Below are 24,954 nucleotides of genomic sequence, written 5' to 3' on the forward strand. Positions count from 1 at the left end.
TTCCAAAGCACACTCATTATTCTGGAATAAAGTGATTTATATTCTAGAATAATGTCCACACAGCGAGCTATGCCAGTCAACTTCCCTGTGTAGACAAGCCCTAAATTCCATTTTCACATCTGTATAAAAATGTGTTGCACTCACACATTGAAAAAATGTCTCCTAGTACTACAGATTTTGATGGGGAGCAGTGGAATCTAACATTTCAGAAGTAAAGGAAAGGGACTCTCAATTTATTTTAGACCTAAAATCTAAAGTGAATAAAATGTTTGAATTATTTTTGTAAGCCTTGTCTAGCAGTGATGTAAACCCAAATACAATAGCACTGTGCTAGCTCATGAGAACAAAAAAGCTGAAACAAACCAATCCAGTTGCATTGTTTATTGCTTGCATTTTGCTCAACCTGGACAAACACCATAAATTATACAAAGTAAATTAGACTTTAATTATTCTTTCACTGTTATTAGTAACACAGATGAGTAATTTTGTATAATATAGGATTACGTAAGTAATTAAATATGTGATGTTCATGTGAACACTTTCCCTTTAATAGAAAATTTATTTGTCAGCATTTAAGCTAGGCTGTGTTAGGTCAGCATATCTTTCAGTTGACCTTGCCCCACTCATTCCTGGAACAGTGCCTTGTTGCTGTGTTCTGACTCCCCAGGGCAGGAAAGAGATTCTTGGAGCTTTTTTTCCTCCGCGAACAGCAGCGAGGCTAACAGAGGTAGTTTCACTGGGATCTGTCCGAGAGGAGGTACACTAAGAGCTGCATTAGGGGGCTGTGTTGGTGAGTATCTGAGTGTCTGTTGCAGGGACAGTTTGTCCGTGTGCTTGACTGTTTGAAAAGTGTGAATTGGGAGTGCTTTGTTCCAGGTGGGCCTTGAGTGGGCCTGATGGTTATAAAAAGGCAGCCCGTTGCGAACGAGTGGAGAGGTGAACATAGGGATTTTGACTTGGAGTTCGCCTGGGGAGAGCCTACTGAGGCTTTCATCTTGCAGGCTTCTCTGAGTTGTTACTGCAACAGCTGAAGAAGCTCTTAGAAGGAAGGTAATATGGATGGTGAGTGATCAGCTGTTGTGACCTGCACAGGATGTGCCATGTTTATCTTTCTTCTACAGGACAGAAGCAACTTTGTCTGTACAAAGTGCAAGCTGGTCTCCATATTGGAAGAGAAGGTTCAAAGTCTGGAGAAACAAGTATCAACCCTGCATTGCATAAGAGAAAATGAAGATTTCCTGGATAGACATCAGGATATGCTTCTACGGGCACAACATTCTGAAAAATCAGAGCAGGCTGTACAGCAGGGACAGAAGGACGGTAAAGAAAATTAGCAGCATGTGACCTCCAGAAGAAGAAAGAGGAGCATCCATGTACCAGCAATGCAGATACAGGTGAGCAACCGTTTTCATGTTCTCTCCATAGGTACGAATGTGGACAGTGGACAGATGATACATCTGAGGGAAGGGAGCAGGAGAAGACTCCACCGATTGGAAGGCATGAGATGCACTGTCCTAGGGATGGGGGTTCCACGACCACCACTCCCAAGAGAAGGAGGTGGGTGGTGGTGGTCAGGGACTCCCTCCTAAGGGGGACTGAGTCATTTACCTGCCGTCCCGACCGGGACAACCGAGAAGCGTGCTGCTTGCCAGGAGCTAGGATTCATGATGTGACGGAGAGACTGCCAAGTCTCATCATGCCCTCAGCTCACTACCCCTTCCTGCTTCTCCATGTGGGCACCAATGATACTGCCAAGAATGACCTTGAGCAGATCACTGCAGACTATGTGGCTTTGGGAAGAAGGATAAAGGAGTTTGTGGCACAAGTGGTCTTCTCGTCCATCCTCCCTGTGGAAGGAAAAGGCCCAGGTAGAGACCGTCGAAATGTAGAAGTCAACGAATGGCTATGCAGGTGGTGCTGGAGAGAAGGCTTTGGATTCTTTGACCATGGGATGGTGCTCCAAGAAGAAGGATTGCTAGGCAGAGACGGGCTCCATCTAACGAAAAGAAGGAAGAGCATCTTTGTAAGCAGGCTGGCTAACCTAGTGAGGAGGGCTTTAAACTAGGTTCACTGGGGGAAGGAGACCAAAGCTCTGAGGTAAGTGGGGAAGTGGGATACCGGGAGGAAGCACGAGCAGGAGAGTGCAAGAGGGGAGGACTCCTGCCTCATACTGAGAAAGCAGGACAATCAGCAAATTATCTTAAGTGCCTATACACAAATTCAAGAAGCCTGGGAAACAAGCAGGGAGAAATGGAAGTCCTGGCAAAGTCAAGGAATTATGATGTGATTGGAATAACAGAGACTTGGTGGGATAACTCACATGACTGGAGTACTGTTCAGGAAGGACAGGCAGGGCAGAAAAGGTGGGGGAGTTGCACTGAATGTAAGAGAGCAGTATCACTGCTCAGAGCTCAAGTATGAAACTGCAGAAAAACCTGAGAGTCTTGGATTAAGTTTAGAAGTGAGAGCAACACGGGTGATGTCATGGTGGGAGTCTGCTATAGACCACCGGACCAGGGGGATGAGGTGGATGAGGCTTTCTTCAGGCAACTAACAGAAGTTACTAGATCACAGGCCCTGGTTATCATAGGGGTTTCAATCACCCTGATATCTGCAGGGAGAGCAATACAGCAGTGCACAGACAATCCAGGAAGTTTTTAGAAAGTGTAGGGGACAATTTCCTGGTGCAAGTGCTGGAGGAACCAACTAGGGGCAGAGCTCTTAGAATCATAGAATCATAGAATATCAGGGTTGGAAGGGACCCCAGAAGGTCATCTAGTCCAACCCCCTGCTCAAAGCAGGACCAATTCCCAGTTAAATAATCCCAGCCAGGGCTTTGTCAAGCCTGACCTTAAAAACCTCTAAGGAAGGAGATTCTACCACCTCCCTAGGTAACGCATTCCAGTGTTTCACCACCCTCTTAGTGAAAAAGTTTTTCCTAATATCCAATCTAAACCTCCCCCACTGCAACTTGAATGCAGTGACTTCCTCTTGACCTGCTGCTCACAAACTGGGAAGAATTAGTAGGGGAAGCAAAACTGGATGGGAACCTGGGAGGCAGTGACCATGAGATGGTCGAGTTCAGGATCCTGACACAAGGAAGAAAGGAAAGCAGCACAATACAGACCCTGGACTTCAGAAAAGCAGACCTTGACTCCCTCAGGGAACTGATAGGCAAGATCCCCTGGGAGAATAACATGAGGGGGAAAGGAGTCCAGGAGAGCTGGCTGTATTTTAAAGAATCCTTATTGAGGTTACAGGGACAAACCATCCCGATGTGTAGAAAGAATAGTAAATATGGCAGGCGACCAGCTTGGCTTAACAGTGAAATCCTTGCTGATTTTAAATACAAAAAAGAAGCTTACAAGAAGTGGAAGCTTGGACAAATGACCAGGGAGGAGTATAAAAAATATTGCTCAGGCATGCAGGAGTGAAATCAGGAAGGCCAAATCACACTTGGAGTTGCAGCTAGCAAGGGGTGTTAAGAGTAAAAAGAAGGGTTTCTACAGGTATGTTAGCAACAAGAAGAAGGTCAGGGACAGTGTGGGCCCCTTACTGAATGGGGGGCGCAAACTAGTGACAGAGGATGTGGAAAAAGCTAATGTACTCAATGCTTTTTTTGCCTCTGTCTTCATGAACAAGGTCAGCTCCCAGACTACTGCACTGGGCAGCAGAGTATGGAGAGGAGGTGACCAGCCCTCTGTGGAGAAAAAAGTGGTTCGGGACTATTTAGAAAAGCTGGACGAGCACAAGTCCATGGGGCCGGATGTGCTGCATCCAAGGGTGCTAAAGGAGTTGGCAGATGTGATTGCAGAGCCATTGGTCATTATCTTTGAAAACTCATGGCAATCAGGGGAGGTCCCGGATAACTGGAAAAAGGCTAATGTAGTGCCTGTCTTTAAAAAAGGGGAGGAGGAGGATTCGGGGAACTACAGGCCAATCACTCTCACCTCAGTACCTGGAAAAGTCATGGAGTAGGTCCTCAAGGAATCAATTTTGAAGCACTTAGAGGAAAGGAAAGTGATCAGGAACAGTCAGCATGGATTCACCAAGGGCAAGTCATGTCTGACTAACCTAATAGCCTTCTATGATGAGATAACTGGCTCTGTGGATGAGGGGAAAGCAGTGGACGTGTTGTTCCTTGACTTTACAAAGCTTTTGACACAGTCTCCTACAGTATTCTTGCCAGCAAGTTAAAGAAGTATGGGCTGGATGAATGGACTATAATGTGGACAGAAAGCTGGCTAGATCATCGGGTAGTGATCAATGGCTCCACGTCTAGTTGGCAGCCAGTATCCAGCAGAGTGCCCCAAGGGTCGGTCCTGGGGCAGGTTTTGTTCAGTATCTTCATTAATGATCTGGAGGATGGCATGGATTACACCCTCAGCAAGTTTGCAGATGACACTAAACTGGGAGGAGTGGTAGATACGCTGGAGGGTAGGGACACGATACAGAGGGACCTAGACTAATTGGGCCAAAAGAAATCTGATGAGGTTCAATAAGGACAAGTGCAGGGTCCTGCATTAAGGACGGAAGAATCCCATGCACTGCTACAGACTAGGGACCGAGTGGCTAGGCAGAAGTTCTGCAGAAGTGGACCTAGGGGTTACTGTGGACGAGAAGCTGGATATGAGTCAACAGTGTGCCCTTGTTGCCAAGAAGGCTAACGGCATTTGGGCTGTATAAGTAGGAGCATTGCCAGCAGATCCAGGGACGTGATCATTCCCCTCTATTCGGCATTGGTGAGGCCTCATCTGGAGTACTGTGTCCAGTTTTGGGCCCCACACTACAAGAAGGATGTGGAAAAATTGGGGAGTCAAGCGGAGGGCAACAAAAATGATTAGGGGGCTGGAGAACATGATTAATGAGGAAAGGCTGAGGGAACTGGGATTATTTAGTCTGCAGAAGAGAAGAATGAGGGGGGATTTGATAGCTGCTTTCAACTACATGAAAGGAGGTTCCAAAGAGGATGGATCTAAATTGTTCTAAAGTGGTAGCAGATGACAGAACAAGGAGTAATGGTCTCAAGTTACAGTGGGGAAGGTTTAGGTTGGATATTAGGAAAAACATTTTCACTAGGAGGGTGGTGAAGTGCTGGAATGGGTTACCTAGGGAGGTAGTGGAATCTCCTTCCTTAGAGGTTTTTTAAGGTCAGGCTTTACAAAGCCCTGGCTGGGATGATTTAGTTGGGGATTGGTCCTGCTTTGAGCAGGGGGTTGGACTAGATGACCTCCTGAGGTCCCTTCCAACCCTGATAGTCTATGATTAGCTACTTTAGCTGGTATATTCCAGGACTGAATCTAGCCCACAATATATTTTGAAGATTGCTTTAAGCAAGTGTGTGGAGGAAAATATTTAAAAGCTGTTAGACAAATGACAGGCTGTAATCCAGGTAAAAATAATCCCATGGCTCTCATTACTCATAGACTCTGAAATGCTTTTGGACTACACAGCTGCAAAGAGTGCTTCCTACTGTGAGAGAGAAGTACCCCAATGGCAACAGAAAGCCTAAGTCTCTCTGTAATCACTTAAAGACCACATCCTTTCCCAGCCCATGATCACCAAATGTAGCAATCTGTCTAATGACAGTGACATGTCCTAATGAAAAGGGCACATTTTTCCCTAGCTGACTGATGTTCAATCAGCTGGGGAAAATGTTAAAGGGGTGACAAGCCTAAAGATGTTGTGATCCTCATGGCTGTGTTTTAGAATCACAGGACAGGAAGAGACCTCAAGAGGTCCCCTAGTCCAGTTACCTGCACTCATGGCAGGACTAAGTATTATCTCTAGACCATTCCTGACAGGTATTTGTCTAACCTGCTCTTAAAAATTTACTGCTTCCCCCCATCCACAAGGGAGGACTGTTATTTATCACCTTCTAGATGTTTGCAAATTGATTGCTTAATTATTTGCTCCATTATCTTTCCGGTACAGAGAGGCAGGGAGCAAGGAAAGAAAAGAAGATGGGGGCCCATTGCCCACCTGTTACGTCACTCCTCTCCATTATTATCTTCACACCATCCTAAAACAACATGGTAAACAAGGGAAGGCTTCCAGGGTTCAATTATGGAATTCAACAGCAGTGAGTGATCACCACTACAACACTGATAAGATAGACAGCAGAGCACCCCCACTACTCTTTGGTAATCTGATAAAGCAGAAACCTGTGAGACTGGGCCTAGAGCCATCTGTTACCACAGAAACAGGTTTAATCCGCCCTAAATCTACCTTGTAACTCTGTCCCAACAGTTAACATGTGCAATACAAAAATCCGTCTGTCCTACATAATTTTACTGTCAAATAATTCAGAAAATATACATGTTATTTAAATGGGGAAAAAAAAATCTCTGTGGGCTGGGCTGTTTTGGTGAGAACGGAGAAGATGGACCTAGAATTAAGTGTTGCTCCAACTCATTCCTGAGGGGCTTTTCCTTTCAGTCTTCCTCAATAGGCCAGCATTCCACTTTGGCCAGGATAGCTTACCTCAGAGCAGGCATTTGTTGTCTTCATGGGCATACAAAGGCCTAAAGGCCACAGCTATTTTCAACTGCACAGAGCCACAGAGGCTCGCATGATTATGTGGGAAAGAGGCATGTATAATGTTATCTCTATCATTTGCATAATAGCAACATATCGATAACCCAGGTGAAATAAGGTAGAGAGTGTTTAGAGCTGGGCAGGAATATAATATAGGCATACAGGCACTGCTAAGAAAATGTATATCCTTTTTCTTTCTCAGTCTGTTTCTTTAGATTGTAAGCTCTTCAGCTAGGACTTGATTTACTCCATATTCTGTAACGTGCCTTGCAAACTTTTGGGTACTGTATTAATAATAATCTATAAACCTTCATCATGAGTTCAAACCAAAACTTCATCTGTTACCTTTTCTACATACTAGTATTTTGCCAGACACTTTCAAGATTTAAGTCAGAAGACAGGTACTATTACATAGTAGCCAGACTTGTTTACATTTCAGTACCCCAGCACAGTACATCTTTAACATTAGACTGACCTGGAAATTTACAAGATAGGAACAGTTATATAATAATGAATAATTAAAACTAAATGTATAATAGGAGGAAAAACCAATATAACCTGGAAAGATTTACCATTAGGTCAACTTTAGTTGATGAACTATGATGGTAACTGTACTAGTTATTATACTTTCCTATCTAGTAAAACCCATGCTATGTTTTTTACACTGTAGGACAATGGGAAGACTTTTTAAAAAAAACCTAACAACATTTCTGACTTTTCTCAAGAAAAAAAACAAACATCAAGGTATTTTGATAAATGGCCTGTGAATCTAACAAAGCAAACACACAGGGCCCAGTTCTGATTTCACTTACACCAGTGTGAAATCAGAGGAACTCTATGAAGTTACACTTCACGATTTGCCTGCAGGAGTCAGGATTTATTTTTAAAATGTCTGAAGTGTGCAGCGGAACTCAAGCTTTTGGTGAATTTCAATGGTGATATTACACATCTCAGGGATGTTTAATAAAGTTCATGATTTTTCACTGTTTGAAGCTGAGGTATGATAGTGAGTTTTATTGGTACAGGTATTAGTGGTAACAATAGTTATTGCTCAGAAGTGCATAGCATAATAAAAGAAAGGAAAGAGTGTAGATGAAAAGAAAAAAAGAAAAGTGAGACCACTTGCATGTGCAAAGTTAAGCATGTGCACTTGTGCAGATCAGGGCCTAAATCTGAGACAAATTACTACTAGAAATATTTAAATATGTGAGAGTTTAAAAGACTGAGCTCTTTAAAAAAAAAACAAATAAAATTTGTTTTAAGGATTCTGCTTTCTAATTTTTCAAAATACTATTAAGTAGCATTAGGTACTGGCACCAGAAGTAACCCCAAACAAAATAATCTGGAATAAAAATATGTTTGAATACATTCAAATAAGATGGATTTTTGGGAGCAACCCAACAATTCTTAAGACCCAGCAAACCCCCGCCTTCTCATTATAAAACTCTGGGCCATATTCTCTTCGGGGAAGCTCTGTGTGTGGTACCAAGGACACCTCTGACCCAGCGCCCAGCCCTGAAGAAGACTAAGAGCTCTGTGCAGCTGGAAAGCCAGTCTCTTTCACCAGCAGATACCTGAAAGGACACACAGAGAACCACAGGTGCTACCACACCCCCCTCCGCCCGCCTTGCAGTGGTTTCCATCATATACTCAGTGGTTTGAGCATTGGCCTGCTGAACCCAGGGTTGTGAGTTCAATCTTTGAGGGGGCCATTTAGGGATCTGGGGCAAAAATTGCAGATTGGTCCTGCTTTGAGCAGAGGGGGTTGGACTAGATGACCTCCTGAGGTCCCTTCCAACCCTGATATTCTATGATTCTATGATATACAGGGTTTACAGTTTGGTCCAATGGCTCTCAGCACCCCCACTGCACAAATTGTTACAGCCCCCCTGCAGAGACAAACCCCCCCTCCAGTGCAGCAAGTTTGCTAGGGAGCAGGTCTAAATAAACCGGGGGGGAGAGGAGAAGGTGAGTTACAACTTTCTGTGTCTCTTTTCGAGCAGGAAAGAAGCGAAGCTAGCCCACAGCCGCAGGACTACAGCTCCCGAAGGTCTACACGCTGCGGCCGCCTACAAGAGGAGGAGGACACGGGCCGGTCACATTCGTTTCCCGCGCGCAGCGGCAGGAAGCAATCTGCCTGCCCGGGCCTGTAGCTTTGAGCAGGCGGGCGGGGGAGCATTTACCGGCTTCTGGCAAGGGAGGCCGCTTGTGGGTGGGGCCGGGGGAGGCGGAGGCGGCGGCGGCTCCGGCTCCGGCCCGTGCGGGGAGCCGCAGGGGCATGGAGGGGGCCGGGGCGCAGCAGGCCGGGCCGCTGGTGCGCTGCCCCGTGTGCCTGTGGGAGCTGCCCGCCGCGTACATCAACTCGCACCTGGACGGGTGCTTGCAGGACTCGGAGGCGGGGAGGGGCGGCGAGGCGGAGCGGAGCCCGCAGGCCCCCAGCAAGAAAATGCGCCTCTCCGGGCCCCCGGGGGAGAGCAGCGAGGAGGAGGAGCCGGAGGGCGGGAGCGGCCCCGCCGCCCCCGTGTTCCCCCTGTTCCACAAGGGCCGGGCGGCCGCAGCCCCCCCGGGAACTCCGGGCGCTGGGGCTCACAGGGGAGCTGCTGCTGCTGCAGCCCGAGGCCAGGAGCGAGGGGCAAGCCCGGCCCCCGCCTGCCCAGGGCCGGCTGCCAGCCCCGGGAGCCACGCGGCTGTCCTGAGCGGGGAGACCGTGGCCCAGAAGCTGGAGGGGAAGCCCCTGGCCGATAAGCTGCGGCCGGGCACCTTGGGGGACTACGTGGGGCAGGATCAGGTGCTGGGAGAACAGACCCTGCTGCGGTCTCTGCTGGAGGCCGACGAAACCCCCTCGCTCGTCCTCTGGGGGCCCCCTGGCTGCGGCAAGGTGAGTGGCGCCGGGGCCGCTTAAGCGGCCCAAGGGAGCCCCTGCCTGAATGTCACTAGGCAGCACAGCCTCCTCCACAAGGGTCAGCCCGGCTTCCACCCGGGGCACCAGCACCCTGACACGGGCCTCACAAATACCGGCCAACATTGAAGGTTTTACCCAAACGCAGCTTCCTTCCCATTCTCTGTTCCTGCTCTGAATTTCTCTGCTCACCTGGTTAAATGAACAGTGCACTAGGGAGGTAAAGTGAGGGCGGTGATATGTTTTATTGGACCAACTTCTGTTGGTGAGAGAGACAAGCTTTTGAGCCACACACAGCTCTTCAGGTGTCTGTGGCTCCAAAACTTATCTCTGTCGCCAGCACAGAAGTTGGTCCAATACAAGATAGTCTCCCGCACCTAGTCTCTCTTCATACCCTGGGATGGACGGGGCAGTAACTGTGGGAGAAACAGTTCCTTGCAGGCCAGCTCCTCCAGGTATTCTAATTGTTCTGTGCATTTCCTTAGGGCTCAGTGCTGCTTTCAGTGCCATGGGGCAGTGCTTACCAGGGTAATTCCATGGCCTTCCCTGGAACAACTGGTGATGATAAGCGGAACACCTGACAGTGTCTCTGTATCCGTTCCTGGTAGGATATCTTATAGAAAATGGCTGTGTTCACCTTCTGTAAGGTGCTGAGCTGTATGCTGCCAGCGCTCAACCAATAATAACCAACAATATGTTCCCTCACCTCAAAAAGTCTGCTATTTGATCAATTATTTGCTTCTAATTGATAGGTTCCAAGGCCAGAAGGGATCATTGTGATCATCTAATCTGAGCGCCTGTCTAACAGGCCATAAAACTTCCCCCAAAATAATTTGTGGAGCATATCGTTCAGAAAAAATCCAATCTTGATATTAAAAAGTGGCAGTTATGGAGAATCCCCCATGACCTTTGGTAAATTGTTCCTATGGTTAGTTGCTCCTGTGGATAAAAAATTATGCCGCATTAAAATTTACGTCTTATCAATGTACGTATTGTGTATAATAATTAAGTTTCTATTAGAGATAGGACCTGAAATTCACTGTATGAATCTTGAGGGGAGAGGGGTTTTTTTGGGAGGCGGGATTGTTTTCTTTTGATTTTGTTCAAGCCCTTCTGTTTGTAAATAAATTTGATGTATTTCTAAGTTAGTTAACTTTCAGCTTTCTCTGGTCTCACAGTCTCTCTCTCTTTCTTCCTGCTTCCATGCTTCTTCTATCCCTTTTATTCACTGACTGATTAATTTCAAAAAGCTACCTGAATTGTAAACTCTTTGGGACCGTGAATGTATGTCTGCAGTCCTGCAACATTTTTCTGTGCCCACACAAAGCCCCATTACCCTTAAGTTCTCCATTTTCCTTGTGTTCAGATCTGCCTAACTTTAATATTCCAGAATATTGGTAGAATTCAGCTTTATCTTGGTCCTTCTTCTACTAAAATCTTAAACTATACCTCAATCACTTCTCATATAAACTGCTGGAAATTTTTTTTTTTTTTAATTAAATGTTCTTCCCTAAATTCCTGGTCTGTAAATTTCAGGTGGTCCACACTACTAAACCAAGATGACTCTAATGATGAGAAACAGGACTACATTGATGTCTGTCATCCTCCTTGGCTTTTTGTCTTTGATAGACCTAAGTATAGTCTAAGATCTTATTTGATAAAGAAATAATGGGGGATCTTACTGTGTGTGGATACAGTACTCTTAAGAAACTAGTCGGATGGGGAAAAAAATACCTCCTCAGAGAAGGGAAGGGAGAACCTCAATCAGTATTCAAAATCAAAAAGACCTTATGGAGAAAGATGTTTGCTCATACCACACAGTGACTGGTCAGAGGGTGAAAGCTTTCTGTTGTTCAAAGTCTTTATCCACCAATAAGCACCTCTTCAGGATTAAACGTTTCTTTTTCTAGCTTTTAAGAATCATTTAAATTAGTAAATAATTCAGTATCCGTTTACATGGACAATATAGCAGATAAAGGTAAAATAATTTGGCACATCATCAAAATCTTATCAAAGCTTAAAAGACCTCAAAACATCTTGAGAAAAAAGAAGACTGATTATCTTAAAATATTTATTTGTAACCTAAGCAATGTAAATCAAAAACTGTATTTTGCAGCAAAGAACCAGATAATATTGTATTTCCCATTTTTCAGAGGAACACTTGCTATTATTAATTTAAGTAAAACACAAAACAAAATTTTACCATTAACATATTCTTAACATATTTATTTCTGATTACTACCTAGCTTTCTTTTGGCTGGAAAAGATACAAAAGCAGAAAAGACTAAAGGAATAAGTTCATCCCAAAGCAATATAGCTTTTCATCTAGCTTGAGTATCCTTTGAAACTTCAGGAAAGATGTTAGCTTTTTCTGTTATTGAAGAAAATATACCCCATTCTTTTTCAAATTAACCTCATTATGGTTTCTCGGTCGTGTATGATTTTTTGCATCATCATATCTGAAAAACAATTAATTAAAAGACAAAAGTGTAGAACCTTTTATTAATAATCCTGAAAATCTTTATTATCCAGAGGGGAGTATCAAAATTGCCCAAGAAGCTCAACAAAGAGTGTAGAAATCACAAAGTTCCCCTTTTTAAATGTCAAATGAAAACATAACACATGAATATTGAAAACTTCAGTATAGCTTTGACATATTTCTGTCTTTTTGGGAGGTGAGGGGGAGAATTGCCCTTAATCAAAATTCTCCACTAAGCTTTTTTTTGTCCTTTGGTCTTGTCTCCAGTACAGACTTCCCTGTGTTTCCTTAAGACTTTGCTCCACCCTCTTAACCGGGTTTTCCAGTGGAGAAATATTAACAGACACCATATGTAATTTAGCTTCAAGTGTATCGCATCTTGATTCTAAGCCGTAGATGCCAGAGAAATCATCTCAAGTGTTCGTGTGTTGAAATAGGAATAGCATCAGATACCTTAGGTTAAATTCAGAAGTGATACATAAGGTGGGGTAAGTTAGACTCCTAGACCTATTAACAACTTCTGCCCATGTCTACACTACAGCCAGGATCAACGCTCTGAGATCGATCCACTGGTGGTCAATTTAGCAGGTCTAGTAAAGACCCGACAAATCGACTGCAGATTACTCTCCAGTCGACCCCTGTACTCTACCCCCCGATGAGAAGAGTAAGGTAAATTGATGGGAGATTTTCTCCCGTTGACCCCTCTGTGGTGGAGATCCCGCGGTAACTCAACCTAAGGTACGTATTCACGTAGCTGGAGTTGCATTGCGTAGGTTGACTTACCGCGCTAGTGTAGACATAACAGGGAATGCAGTTGTTGCAGGATTCTGCAACATTTCTGTAGGCCTCTTAATTGTCATGAAAGTATATGTTAAGAATTTTTCTGTAGAAGCCCCATCATTGTTTTTTCAGTCCTGTGAAATAGGTAGCAGTCTTACATTACCTCCTTAAAACCAAAACTAGCAATATCAAGAATGCTTAACAGAAATTGTAAACTTCAGAATGGGCTGTACCATCTCCTGTTCATAGAAAAGCCTCAATATCCTTCTTGCTAAGAAAAGTAAGTCTTTTCCAGCCTACCAAACCAACTAAATAGCAACAATATTAAAATCCACATGAACCCCAATCATGTCATTCAACTGAAGTTGAATAATATGAGCATACGTACAATTAAGGTATATGAAAAACACTCCATAAAGAGTCTTATCCCATTATTTTTCTTATCTTCAAAAACAAGAACAAGAAAAAGGGAGTACCCAGAGGCACAGTTAATATCCACCCATCTCAGGTCTCAAATTGGTTTTTATCCCATCTGCGTTTGGTCCCAGTTCAGGGGGATCTGTTGCTGACAATGGTAGAGAGAGGTGTGTGTGTGAGACTTGACTAATTATGTTGAAATCAGCCTTGACTGAATTTATATGTTTGAGGGGGTGTGGTCAAAATTAATGGGACCAAATTAATGTACCTTTAGGATAAATTGTTTTTTAAGTTTCCCTGCTACTGGAAGGTTTGTCATGTTTTCCAAAAGGAGTACGGTCTTTAAAAGCCTGCTTTCTCAGTTGGGTTTGATAAGGTCATGGATGTGTTTGCAACTTTGTCCCTTTGCTCTATTTTTTTATAAACCAAAAAGATACTAACTATCTTGCTAACCCATCTTTTATTTTATTTTATTTTATTATGTATTATTTATATTTTACAAGTGTGCTTGTAACTTATGTTCTTTTATATATTTCAATAACCTTGCTCTTCAAAAAATGAGCAGACAGCATGTAAATAGCACATTTCAAAGAAATGCCAAGGTTATCTACCAATGGATCCTGACTGTTCAAATTAAAAAAAAACCAAAAAAAAAACAGAAACTCTTATGAATGTCTATATTGGCCCAGCTGCTTAAATCCAAGTTTGCAATTTGAGTAAGCTGTGCTGTGATTTATGACACTTTAATGTGGGGATTTAGATTTTTGCTTGTCTGCCATGGGACACCCAATTTTAGTAAAGAGACAGCAGGGGGATGTCCATACCAGTAGCTCAAGCACAGAATAACTTTGCTGTTACAGATAAGTTTTGGGGCTGCAAAATCCTGAACAATTTTGTAGATCAATGTGATTTAAAAAATAAAAATAAAAAAAAAAGGAAGGAAGGTTAAGCATGCTGTTAACCTGTGGGGGGGAGGGGAGGGAAATGTAAATGACTGGGTATCTGGGACACTGTTGCTTAGAGAATTTTAGGGCAGAGAGCATTTAGCCACTGTTGCTTGGGTTTGTGTGTGCAATCCTATACTAGGTTAATGTAGGTAATGTTGACAGGAACGTGTAACATCAAAACATAGCAAGCTGTCCTTGCAATTTGTATTAAATTTCATTGGGTTTATTTTTATCTATTTTTAACCAGTCCCTTGTATTTGCTTTATTCAAAACTTCATCATGACAAGACACAAAATATTTGCAGATTGGGTTTCTGGTCTCTTGGTTGTAAAATGTCCTGTAAATGATTTCCTCTCTCCCCTTCTAATTAGCAAATGAGTTATCATCTGAACTATTTGAATATTTGGTTACATTTTATGTCCCCTCCTAATCCTTTGGGGCCTAAGCTAAAGCCCACTGAAGTCAATGAAAGTCTTTCAGTGAGCTTTAGTTCAGATCTTAACTAAGAATCAAGATGGCTTCTACAACAGCGCAGAGTTTAAAATTAAAAACAGATATGGAAAAATGATGATCTCTGCTGCCATTAAGAACCAGTCTCCAAACATAATGGGCTTGATTCTGATCTTGCACTGGTGTAAATCAGGAGTAGAGTTGTGTAAATATGGAATTTTTGAGTTTGCTGGTAATTCCAGGGGGAAAAAATCATTTAAGGTCAGACCAAAACCAAAAATTTTGGATAATTAAGAAGTTGGAAAATGTTGCATTTGGGGTTGAATTAAATGCTGTGGTCAATCCAAAATGAAATGTGTCATTTAGATTTTGAGCAATTTGTACATTTTTGAATTTTTAAAATAAAATTGAAGGAAATTTTGAAACAAAGTCATATGGAAACAAAAAATCAAAATGTTAAAGAAAGTGTTTCAACTTTTTCATAACTTTTTTTTTTGAGATGGGGGGCAAGACACAAACAATTTGGTGAAACCAACATAAATTCATAGAACGTTTTGGTATCACCAAATCTGATTTGTTGTTTTTTGTGTTTTTGTTTGCCAAAAAAAATTTTGGACAAAAAATCTTACCCAGCTCTTATTAGGAGCAACTTCATTGAGGTCAAAGGAATGATATCGGTGAAAGTGAGATCAGAATCGGCCCATTGTATTTGTAAAGCAGTTTGAATATAAAGGGACAAATTCAGACCTAGTGTAAGCAGGCACAGCTCTGTTTTCAGTAAGTATAATTCAGTGGCCTTGTGCCTGTTTACACCTGATCTGAATTGGGTTTTGTAGGTGCTATCAGCCAGATTCTGAAACTGTTGTTCACAGTGATCAGTACCTTATTCCTCAAGTAGTCCATAGTAGGCTATTTTTGGAGTCAGATACCATCCAAGGTGAGTAAGCATATTGGAATCTCCCCATAGCTAAGTGTTATCAATTTTTTAAATTTTTATTATTTACACAGCCATTGCCACAGTTGAGCCATGCTCATCTCCTATCCTGCCAGCTTCCTTTAGTCTGAAGCTGACTTGACCTTGTCTCCCAGACAGAATGGGGTGCTACAAGGTTAGTTCAGTAATATATCTGGTAACCCATAGTTCAGCTGGGGCAGATCACAGGTTTTGTAAACCCATCCCAGGGAACTGCTCTCCTTGCTGGTGTCCCGGGGTTGTTGGCCGGGTAGGTATCTGTCGCAAGGCTGTGAAATGAGCACATTTAGTTCCTTTTCATGCTGCTCCATCCCAGCTGGCTGTCTTGGTCTGTAATAACGTTTGCTCCCAGTCCTGCCCCTTGCTTCGTGTTTGTGCTAAAGCTGTAGACTTCAAACTATGGGACCAATCCTGTTCTCACTTAAGTAAATGCCATTGAATTAAATAGGTGTGGGAGCAGTGCTCATATTGGCTATTAGCAAAGAACACTATCTAAACAAGAAGTACTTGTACATTGTGCCTGTATGAGGAAGCAGACTATTACCTTGCTTAAATGTCTCCTCCAATTTATTGTGTTGTGTTCTGATGGGAAATACTGTTAATTCATCTAAAAAACAAGCTTCAGTGTAACACTAAAAATATAGCCGGCTTATGTTGTAAAAATTTAGGAACTTAATTAAATTTCAGATGTCCATATAATATCTAGTGCTTTTTTCTCCTTATACTGTACTGGATTTTTAGTAATAGATTTCATCTCATCCCCAGAATACACTATAACTAAATTTGTTGGAAAACGCCATAGTAGTTTGGCACATTTCCTCGAGCTTGTCTGTGCAAGCAATGGCATTCTTGGGAGCAGTTGTACTTTGGGATCCTATTATGTTTCCACTACAGTATATATTTCCTGGCTTCATTGTAGCTTAATACACTACAAAAAATGTATAGTATGTTGTTAGCTCTGGCTACAGGCATTATATCAAAATGCATAAATGAAAAAGAAGTGAACTCGGGAAATAAGGAAACGTTCCACACCTATGTGATAGGCAGTTTAATTCTAAAGGACTGATGGCATGGAATAATAAGGAAGAGGCCAAGAATATGATGACTGCTTTCAGCATTAATTTTCAAATGCAGTTTACCCTATCCTAATGGCATGACCTCTGACCTTTGGGGGGGAAGGGAGTAGTATCCAGATTCATCAGCTTGAAAACTGTTATCAAGTTCTCAGTTGAAATCTGTGACTCTAATGTTATCCTCAGGTTTATTCCCCCCAAATGTTTTTCTTTATCTAAATAAATTTTCAGAATATCCAAAAATATTTATATATCTGGGGGAGAATGTTTTGTTTTGAAGGTGACATGTTCAAAGACCCTAGCTCAAATTTGCTTCACAGGAAAATACAGTAATTGCAAACTTTTTTTTATACCAGAAATGAATGGGGTTTTTTTTTTAAAGTTGTATTTATGTCCCTCCCTTGCAAACAAGTGGCAGATCTGACCTGCATTTATGAATCCTGCATACGTTGACTGACAATTGTAGAAGTCAGAAATGAAAACTAGCTTCCCCTGCATTCTTCTGCCAGGCTTTGATTTAGCACGTTATTTAAGTGTATGTCAATCTTAAGTGTGTGAGTGGTCCCATTAACATGTGGAATCACTGCCTAAATTCACAGTGGGGGATACCTCGCTGAGTGGAGCTAAAGGACAAATTCAGGAAAGTGAACAGCCAGCTGGTCAAATCATCCATTTCTTCTGCTGCTTTCAAAGAAAATGGAAGATCAGTTTTTGTTTTCAGCCTTTAGACTGGATGAACCAATGAGTCAGTGCACCCAGTATTTTAAAGTGTGGGCATACTCTCCTTCAACGCTTTCTGAATCTATCATCCCACTTGTAGGGACACACCAACTTTGGGTTTACTTTGGCAACTTAATTTCTAAGGCGATAATGTGTGTGTGTCTCGATTGTATGTATGTATGTTTGGATGTTTTTGCTTCCTGACTGAAGGCAGGTCTGAGGGGCAGCTTTGGTGGTGATCTCCTGAGCAGAGCAGGACAGGCAGTTTACAGTGTTCTAGCATAGTCTTCTAGAGCACTCGAACAGGGAAATTAATACTTTAGTGAACCAGCTCAATGGGGATGGGCAGAGGTGTGGACTCAGTATGTGAGATGACGCTGTGTTGGTTTCAGAACATCAGGCACACTGAAACCAAACCTCATCTAAAGAAAATGGGGAAGGCATCTTCCATCAGCACACAATGACTAGAGCAAGCGAGAGATACCTTATTGCTCCATTAAGGGTGTATTATCCCCTTTAGTCACTCTTCTCCTACTTGAGGACAGTTGGATTTAGACCCACCTTGGGGGCAAGGAGAGGAGCCATTTAAAGGAAGAGAGCGCTGTTACTGAAGGAACCCCAAACAGGTTTCTGCTGGCACTATGGGTCACTCTTAGACTGGTAGATGACTCTGTTTCCACATCTTTCCCTGCAAGAGGATCAGGTTCAGTGCACCTGCTACACTAATTTTGATCCTTGGAATATATTTTCAAGACAATCTTTGGCTTGCTGGTACTTGTCCCCTGCATCATTAGTGAAGGAGGAGGCAGCTCAGGGAAAAAACTCTCAGCTTTTTGTTGCAGTGTTCCAGAACACAGAGCTGCGTGCTCTACTCTCAGGAAGCAAAGGTGGTACTGGGGAAAAAAAAAAAATCTGAAATGTGCACATTCAGTTTAGTGTGTCTGCCTATAAAGTGGAATTAAGACAAGGTGGGTGAGGTAATACCTTTTATTGGAACAACTTCTGCTGGTGAAAGAGACAAGCTTTTGAGCTACACAGAGCTTTTCTTCAGGTCCTGAAGCTGGTCTAATAAAAGATATTATGGCACCCACCTTGTCTATCTAGTGTCCTGGGACCAACACAGCTGCAACAACACCGCAGACTATAAAGTAGCATTGCAGGCTGCTCCCATGCTAAAATGAATGCAATTTAAATCCCTATAAATAAAAACTGCTATGAAGGAGTGGCTGGTACAGAGAGGGTCATGGAGAGGAAAACAAGAAAACCATCCTTTAAAACAAAAGTTTGTTTGGCAGGTAGTAATTGCATTGCATTTATCCAGGCCAGGTTTGGTTGCCTAGAAAATATCCTATTTAGATTGTAAAGAGTCAGGTTTTTTTTAGCATGATTATAACATCTCTTTATTAAAATGCTGAGGCCATATGGAGAACTACTTTTTGCTGAATATTTATTCATTTATTGTTTCATTTTCCTGGCAATGAGAACAGCAAATGCTGTGTTTTGATTTTTAAAAATACTCAAATGCTGTCTAATTTCATGTAACTTTTTGTGAGCATCTCAGTATCCTCAGCTGTTGTGCTGTGTGGTAACTTATAGCAATATCCCCCAATGAAGAGCAGCATATCTCCTGTCCTCTGTAGCAACAGCACATTTGGAGGAAGGGGTTCCTTTTTCTTCAGTGGGCGAAAAAAACAGCTGTCACAAAAGCTGTGCTAAATTGGGGCACTGGCTCTTTCTATATTGATACCAAGTAGGTACTTAAAATGCAATTCTGGAAAGTGGAGGATGGGAGCTGGCAGAGATCTCTAGCAGAATGTTTTCACATCTTCCCTGTGTTAGAACAACATGAGCTTCCTGTTCTCTAAGGTGTCAGCACTCTCCCTAGGTTAACATGCTGCTCTGTTCTTGGCTTCTTTCCTTTAGGCAAATACTTCATATATCCAAAATTATTTCAAAAAGCTAATTCTTTCCTCTGTTTCAGACTACTCTAGCACATATCATAGCCAGCAACAGCAAGAAGAATGGTACAAGATTTGTGACTTTATCCGCAACAAGTGCCAAGACAAATGATGTCCGAGATGTTATCAAGCAAGCCGAGAATGAAAAAAGACTCCTCAAGAGGAAGACCATCCTCTTTATTGATGAGATTCACCGTTTCAATAAATCTCAGCAGGTACTGCTCCACCTAACTGTCAGGAACAAAGTTTCTGTCAAAATATTACTTGCCTAAAATGTATGTACCTTGGTGCTGAACAATAAATGTTTCTTCTACCTTTATATTTTAAGTCATTGCTTGATATATTCAGAAACTTTATTGTAGAAGTTAAAAATTAAATTAGGCTTCTAATTTAGGAGTCTCAGTTGTGTATTGTGGGCCTTTCAAGAACTTTAATTCAAAACCAAATCGGATTTTGTAGAAGTTTTACATGCATTGTCAATCTGACACTTTTTTTGCCTGAAATTTTACTTCTTTATAGCCGTCTTACAACTTCACTTCTCCTATATATCTGCCTATTAAGAAGAGCCTTCATTTCAGTGATATTACATTCAGGTTTTTAATTAAAAGCATGTCACTAGGAAGCCTGCAGGCATTCCTTGTTTGTTTTTTGTTTGTACATACCCACTCTTTTCTACTGAGAAAAGAAAGCGAACTGAGACATGAAATGTATTTATGAATAGTACCTCACCACAGCCAATATGAATCTTTCTTTCTTGAGCATCATTTCTTTTATTCATATTCTTTAAAACTTTAATACCACAGCTTCAAAACTTCAGATGCCTTTAGGAAAAAGTTCTACAAAAACTGGTAGGCATCAAACCAATAGAGTTTGACAGAAATGGAATATGACTATATAGAAATCATTCTTAAAACTGGTAGGTTAGCTGTTTCTCATAAATTCTTTCTGTAGTTTTTTGACCTATTCTGTAGCATTTAATAGAGAATTATTATCCCTTCCATAGAATTTTAAAGCTTGATCCAAAAAACTATAGGAAATATCCTCGTTGACTGCTAAATTCTATAAGACTTTTCCATAAGGGCAGCTTTTCATGGTATCTGCTGCCTGCCTAACGATGAAACAGAATCACAGCACTAAATGGTAATGACTTGCATTTTTCTAATGCCATTCTTTTCAGTATCTCAGTTCATTCTTGGAGAAAGAACAGGTTATTAAAGTGAAATAACCAGTCATATACTGTGTGAATGGAATGAATTCATTTAGGCAACTGGCTGATGAGCTGTCTTGTGAGTGAGCTCGTAAGGTATATCAACTGGAAGGCTGGAGAATAGCAAGCCATGAAAAATGTACTTTAAAATGCCTAATAACCTACTCACTTGGGATGGTTCAGGTTGTCGTTGATCAATTTTTTCTGTTTGCCTCCCATGTTCAGGACACTTTCCTTCCTCACGTTGAGTGTGGGACTGTGACGCTGATCGGGGCAACCACAGAAAACCCTTCCTTCCAGGTCAATTCCGCTCTTCTGAGTCGATGTCGAGTTATTGTTCTCGAGAAGCTCTCTGTTGAGGCGATGGAAACTATTCTGATGCGGGCTATCAGGTCCTTGGGGATCCGGGTTTTAGTCCAAGACGAGCAACACACTGATTCTGCGAATGGCAGCAGCAGCAAGAGGTCTGAGTAAGTACTTTACAAACTGCCATGTGTTAGCACGCACGACCCGAGGAATCTATTGACAGGCTGCCAGAGAGAGCTAGAGGTGAGAAAGGAAACCACTCCTAATAGTAAAGAAAAGAAGTAGCAACATATGTTGGATGCTAGCTGGGGGGAGGGGGAAGAATACAAAGTATTAGCTACCAGTGGATCAAAAAAACCCAGCCCTACTGTCTGAATTAGTAAAGAGTTTTATACTTGGATTTGTCACCTCTGACTCACCCGTAGGATATGTAAATCTGTTCTGCAGCTGAGGCTTTGCTTTGGAAGCCTCTAACTGGGTCCTGTCATACCCTCATGCAGTACTTTTTGTTGTTGGTTGTAAAAGTATCATATTACTGTGCAGTGGTAGATAGGGCATCACGTGTTCCTTATTTTGAGCCCACTAGCCAAAAAGCTGCTGTATTTTGCATAACTTGTTCAAATGAGTTGGAACCTTTGTGAACCTATACAGCAAATGAAGTTGCTATATGCCACATACGACTTTATCTCTTCACTGTGTGAAGTCAATAAAATATTTTAAAATAGTTCCTGTTTCCTTCCTCTAATTGTCCAAATCAATTGCATTAAAATAAAGCCATACTAAAAGTTGGGTATCGTACCTGAGAAACTAAAATCACAATTTCTTCCCAGGTTACAATGGGGATTACAGGTGTATTTTTGAGTGATCTTGAGGGTGAAAAGGGTAGAGGGGAGTGTAACGTTTTCTTGGAAAATAAAATTCTCTATTTTGCTCCCTCTTCCCCACACTGGAAATTGTTTGCAGTCATCATTTTAAAATGGGCAACTAATGACTTCAAAATAGTGCATAGCGCTGTTTAAATTTCATGCTTGTTATTATTTCATTTGTTTTCATACTAGTGCTTAACTGTGTTATAATTAATAACTTAGTGTGTTCATAGGAAGTAAGTAATAGTGCAGGAATATCCGTGTAGATATAGCCCCGGAGAATGTATTTTGTCCTTCTGTTGTATTACATGAGCAATATGAATTCCTATATTGTACAGTTTAGGGTAGTGAATGAGTGAATTCGGTAGTGAATTCTGTTACATTATTTAGGGCACCATTCCTGACGTTGTTTACCCATTTGTTGCTTTTATATATTACACAGGGATGTGAATTGTAGCTTGGAGGAGGGAGGGCTGCATGTCAACTTTAATGTAACAGCACAGCTGTGTTTGCGACTACACCCTGACTGGGTTTTGGAGGCTTTCCTTTGTATATGGGATTAAAGTACAAGGCATAGTTTCATTTGCATTTGGTGAGGGTTTAGGTTTCATTCGACTCCATATCTGTAATCTTCTACTAGCTCTGGATGAATTAAGCAGCACAAAGAGTCAAAAGAAGTCTGTCTAGCATAGTTTCAGGAATTTGCCCATGACAGACAGTGTCCCTAACCAGTGATAAAAATGGGGGCCCAGCTTTTTAAAAGTAAAGATGAAACTCCAACTTTAAAGATTTCTTTAGGTCTTTCCTGGTACTTCCTGCTTCTTGTGTGTCTGACAAATGGTGCTCTTAGTGGTCCAAAAAAATCCTTTTCTATACATCTTGTCTCTTACCTCTCTGGTTTGTCTTTTCTTCTGTTTGCTTTTCTGTTGTCCTTCTAATTCTCTTCTCAGTGCATGTTCCCTCTTCCCCTCCACCCCAGCCACTTTCATCTCATCCCTGCTTGACATTCTTCTCTCTCAGCAATCCAATCACCTCCAGAATACCTCTAGCAGTAGATGCAGCTAGCTGATAATTCATCACGCTGTACTGGGAGATAAGCATACAAGTTTGGATGCAGTCCCGAGGCCTAAAAAGTTTTTTGTGGTGTTTTCTTTTCATATAAAATGAAGTTTTCCCTGAAATTGAGGGATGAAGGGGAAATTTAGATTAAGGCAGAATTTCCCAAAGTAGTACATGCCCCCTGTTGAGTGATGTGACAGACTAGTTAGGGTGCATAAAAGATGTATAAATTAAAGGGTCATTGTCTTAGTGCCTCAGGTTGCACGTGACCAGGATTCATCACTGAATTTGGTCCTCTGGTTGAATCATTAGCTTCCCCAGCTTGGGCGGGTACTGACGGGAAGTGTGACGTGAATGCATAACAGCGTATGCTGGACTTCCTCTTGCCCTCTAGCTCAGGGGTTCTCAACCTCTTTCTTTCTGAGGCACCTCCCAACAAGCTATCAAAACTCCATGGCCCAGTTGTGCCACAACTGTTTTTCTGCATGTAAAAGCCAGGGCCAGCGTTAAAGGATAGCAAGCAGGGCAATTGCCCAGGACCCCACACCACAGGGGAGACCACAAAGCTAAGTTGCTCAGGCTTTGGCTTCAGCCCTGGGTGGTGGGGCTTGGGGCCCCTGGTTGCAATCCTTCACAGCAGGGCTTTGGCTTTCTGCCCTGGGTCCTATCAAGTCTAACACTGGCCATGCTTGGCAGACCCCCTGAAACCTGTCTGCAGCCCCCCAAGGGACCCTGGACCCCTGCTCTAGCTGAAGGTCTTCTGTCTTCAGGAGATGGGCTGCCTCCTGCTGCATCAATGGAAGTGCCCTCTGGAGCTCCTTGAAGGATGTTCTAGTCGAGTTCCCTCCAAATTTCATGTCCACAAAACTGTATCTATTTAATACAACTTTTAAAACCCACTTTGGACCATAAATGACCCTCAAGAAATAAAATTGTTGTGGTATAGATGAGGGTGGTAATTAAAGCTCAGGAACGTCTTTTCATTCTCTTGCTAGCATTGGATAGAATGTTTGTTTATTATTGGGTAGGAGCCCAGGTCCTAGTGTAGAACTTGTTCTTCTGGCCCAGAGGTAAGAGTTCTACCAACTGATCTATTCTGTTTCTCCCTCCCCGCCCCCCCCTCCTGTTTTCATTATGAGCACATGCACGGAAAGATACAGTATGTTGTATTTGGTTACAAAGGAGGTTGGTGATGGGACAACTAGTTTAAAGCACAAAGCTGGGGGATTAGTCATAAAAAAGCATAAGCGAAAGATTTCAGTGTTCAGCATGATTCTCTCCTGAAGTCACTCTCTTATGTGTAGTGGGCATGTATGAGCCAAGTTTTCAAACTTGGGTGCATGAAATTACACTACTAAATTCATGTTAAGATTCTTATATGTAAAATGCTTTTCAAATATGCAAAGCAGCTACAGATCCCATCAACTTCTGTAGGCATTGGAGTACTGAGGACCTATCAAAATCAAACCCCTTACATGTGGGTGGCTGAATATGGATTTAGAGGCCTGACTACAGGCACCCAAGTTTGAAACCTTGGCCATAGTGTCTAACACCTGGCATTTTAGGGACCCCTCCTGTAACTACAACTAAGTGGATTGTCCACCTAATTTTTATTTCCTTATTTTTGTCAATTATTACGTTAGATTCCTAATGTTATTTTAACAACCTTTGAATTTAGTTATTAAAGTTCTGTGTTACACTTGCTCCAAATTCATTGTAGCCAAGTTGCCCCTGCTTATGCCAGCTGTGAAGATAAATACTAAGATGAAAAATGTTGCAAATTCTATGGTCCTAGTTCTGTGCTCAAAGAAACTACTCCAGGTAAAGCACTCCCTTGTAACTTTGCACCATTATCTCAGTCGCTGTAAACCTGAGCCAGGAGGAAAAAGGAAAAGAGAGACAAGAATGTGAGGGGGAGAAGTAAGAAGAAAAAAAAGTCCATACCAAAGATTAGACATCTTTCTGAAATGTAAAGAGAGTCTACCAACACTTTCATTTGTTGGGGTCTTTCAGATATACAATATGACAATAAAATATATTCATTCTTGCCTTGTCCTACATACACTGATACATTGTATAAGTGCAATGTAACATTAATGTCAGGAAATCAAATGACTTTACAAGTATTTATTTTTTTTAATCCTCCCAACTTTGTCTGTTTAGATAACCATGTATATAAACACATAGAAAGGTTACCGAGCAAGGTAGTATCTGAGTTAAGCAAAATGTAGGAGTCCTGATTTCTCGTCCCCTGCACTAGCAACCACTAGATGCCATGCAATT

At 42.1% G+C, this 24,954-nt stretch overlaps 1 protein-coding gene across 6 annotated transcripts in view; it reads left to right on the forward strand.

Annotated features, from left to right (window-relative positions):
• Positions 1 to 634: 634 nt before the first annotated feature.
• Positions 635 to 24,954, forward strand: part of WRNIP1 (WRN helicase interacting protein 1) — a 35,369-nt gene continuing 11,049 nt past the window's right edge. Inside the window, exons 1-6 of one of the 6 annotated variants that reach the window (XM_084619192.1) lie at positions 635 to 790; positions 1,122 to 2,097; positions 5,935 to 6,082; positions 8,541 to 9,415; positions 19,257 to 19,448; positions 20,666 to 20,910. In XM_084619192.1, coding sequence (XP_084475318.1) covers positions 8,816 to 9,415; positions 19,257 to 19,448; positions 20,666 to 20,910 — 1,037 coding nt within the window. In that variant the 5' untranslated portion in view covers positions 635 to 790; positions 1,122 to 2,097; positions 5,935 to 6,082; positions 8,541 to 8,815. The remainder of the gene's footprint in view (positions 791 to 1,121; positions 2,098 to 5,934; positions 6,083 to 8,540; positions 9,416 to 19,256; positions 19,449 to 20,665; positions 20,911 to 24,954) is intronic. The other 5 variants (XM_084619191.1, XM_084619194.1, XM_084619193.1 and 2 more) reach the window with 5 other exon arrangements.

This window comes from Lepidochelys olivacea, assembly GCF_965140295.1.
Source record: "Lepidochelys olivacea isolate rLepOli2 genome assembly, chromosome: 2".
Taxonomy (NCBI): domain Eukaryota; kingdom Metazoa; phylum Chordata; order Testudines; family Cheloniidae; genus Lepidochelys; species Lepidochelys olivacea.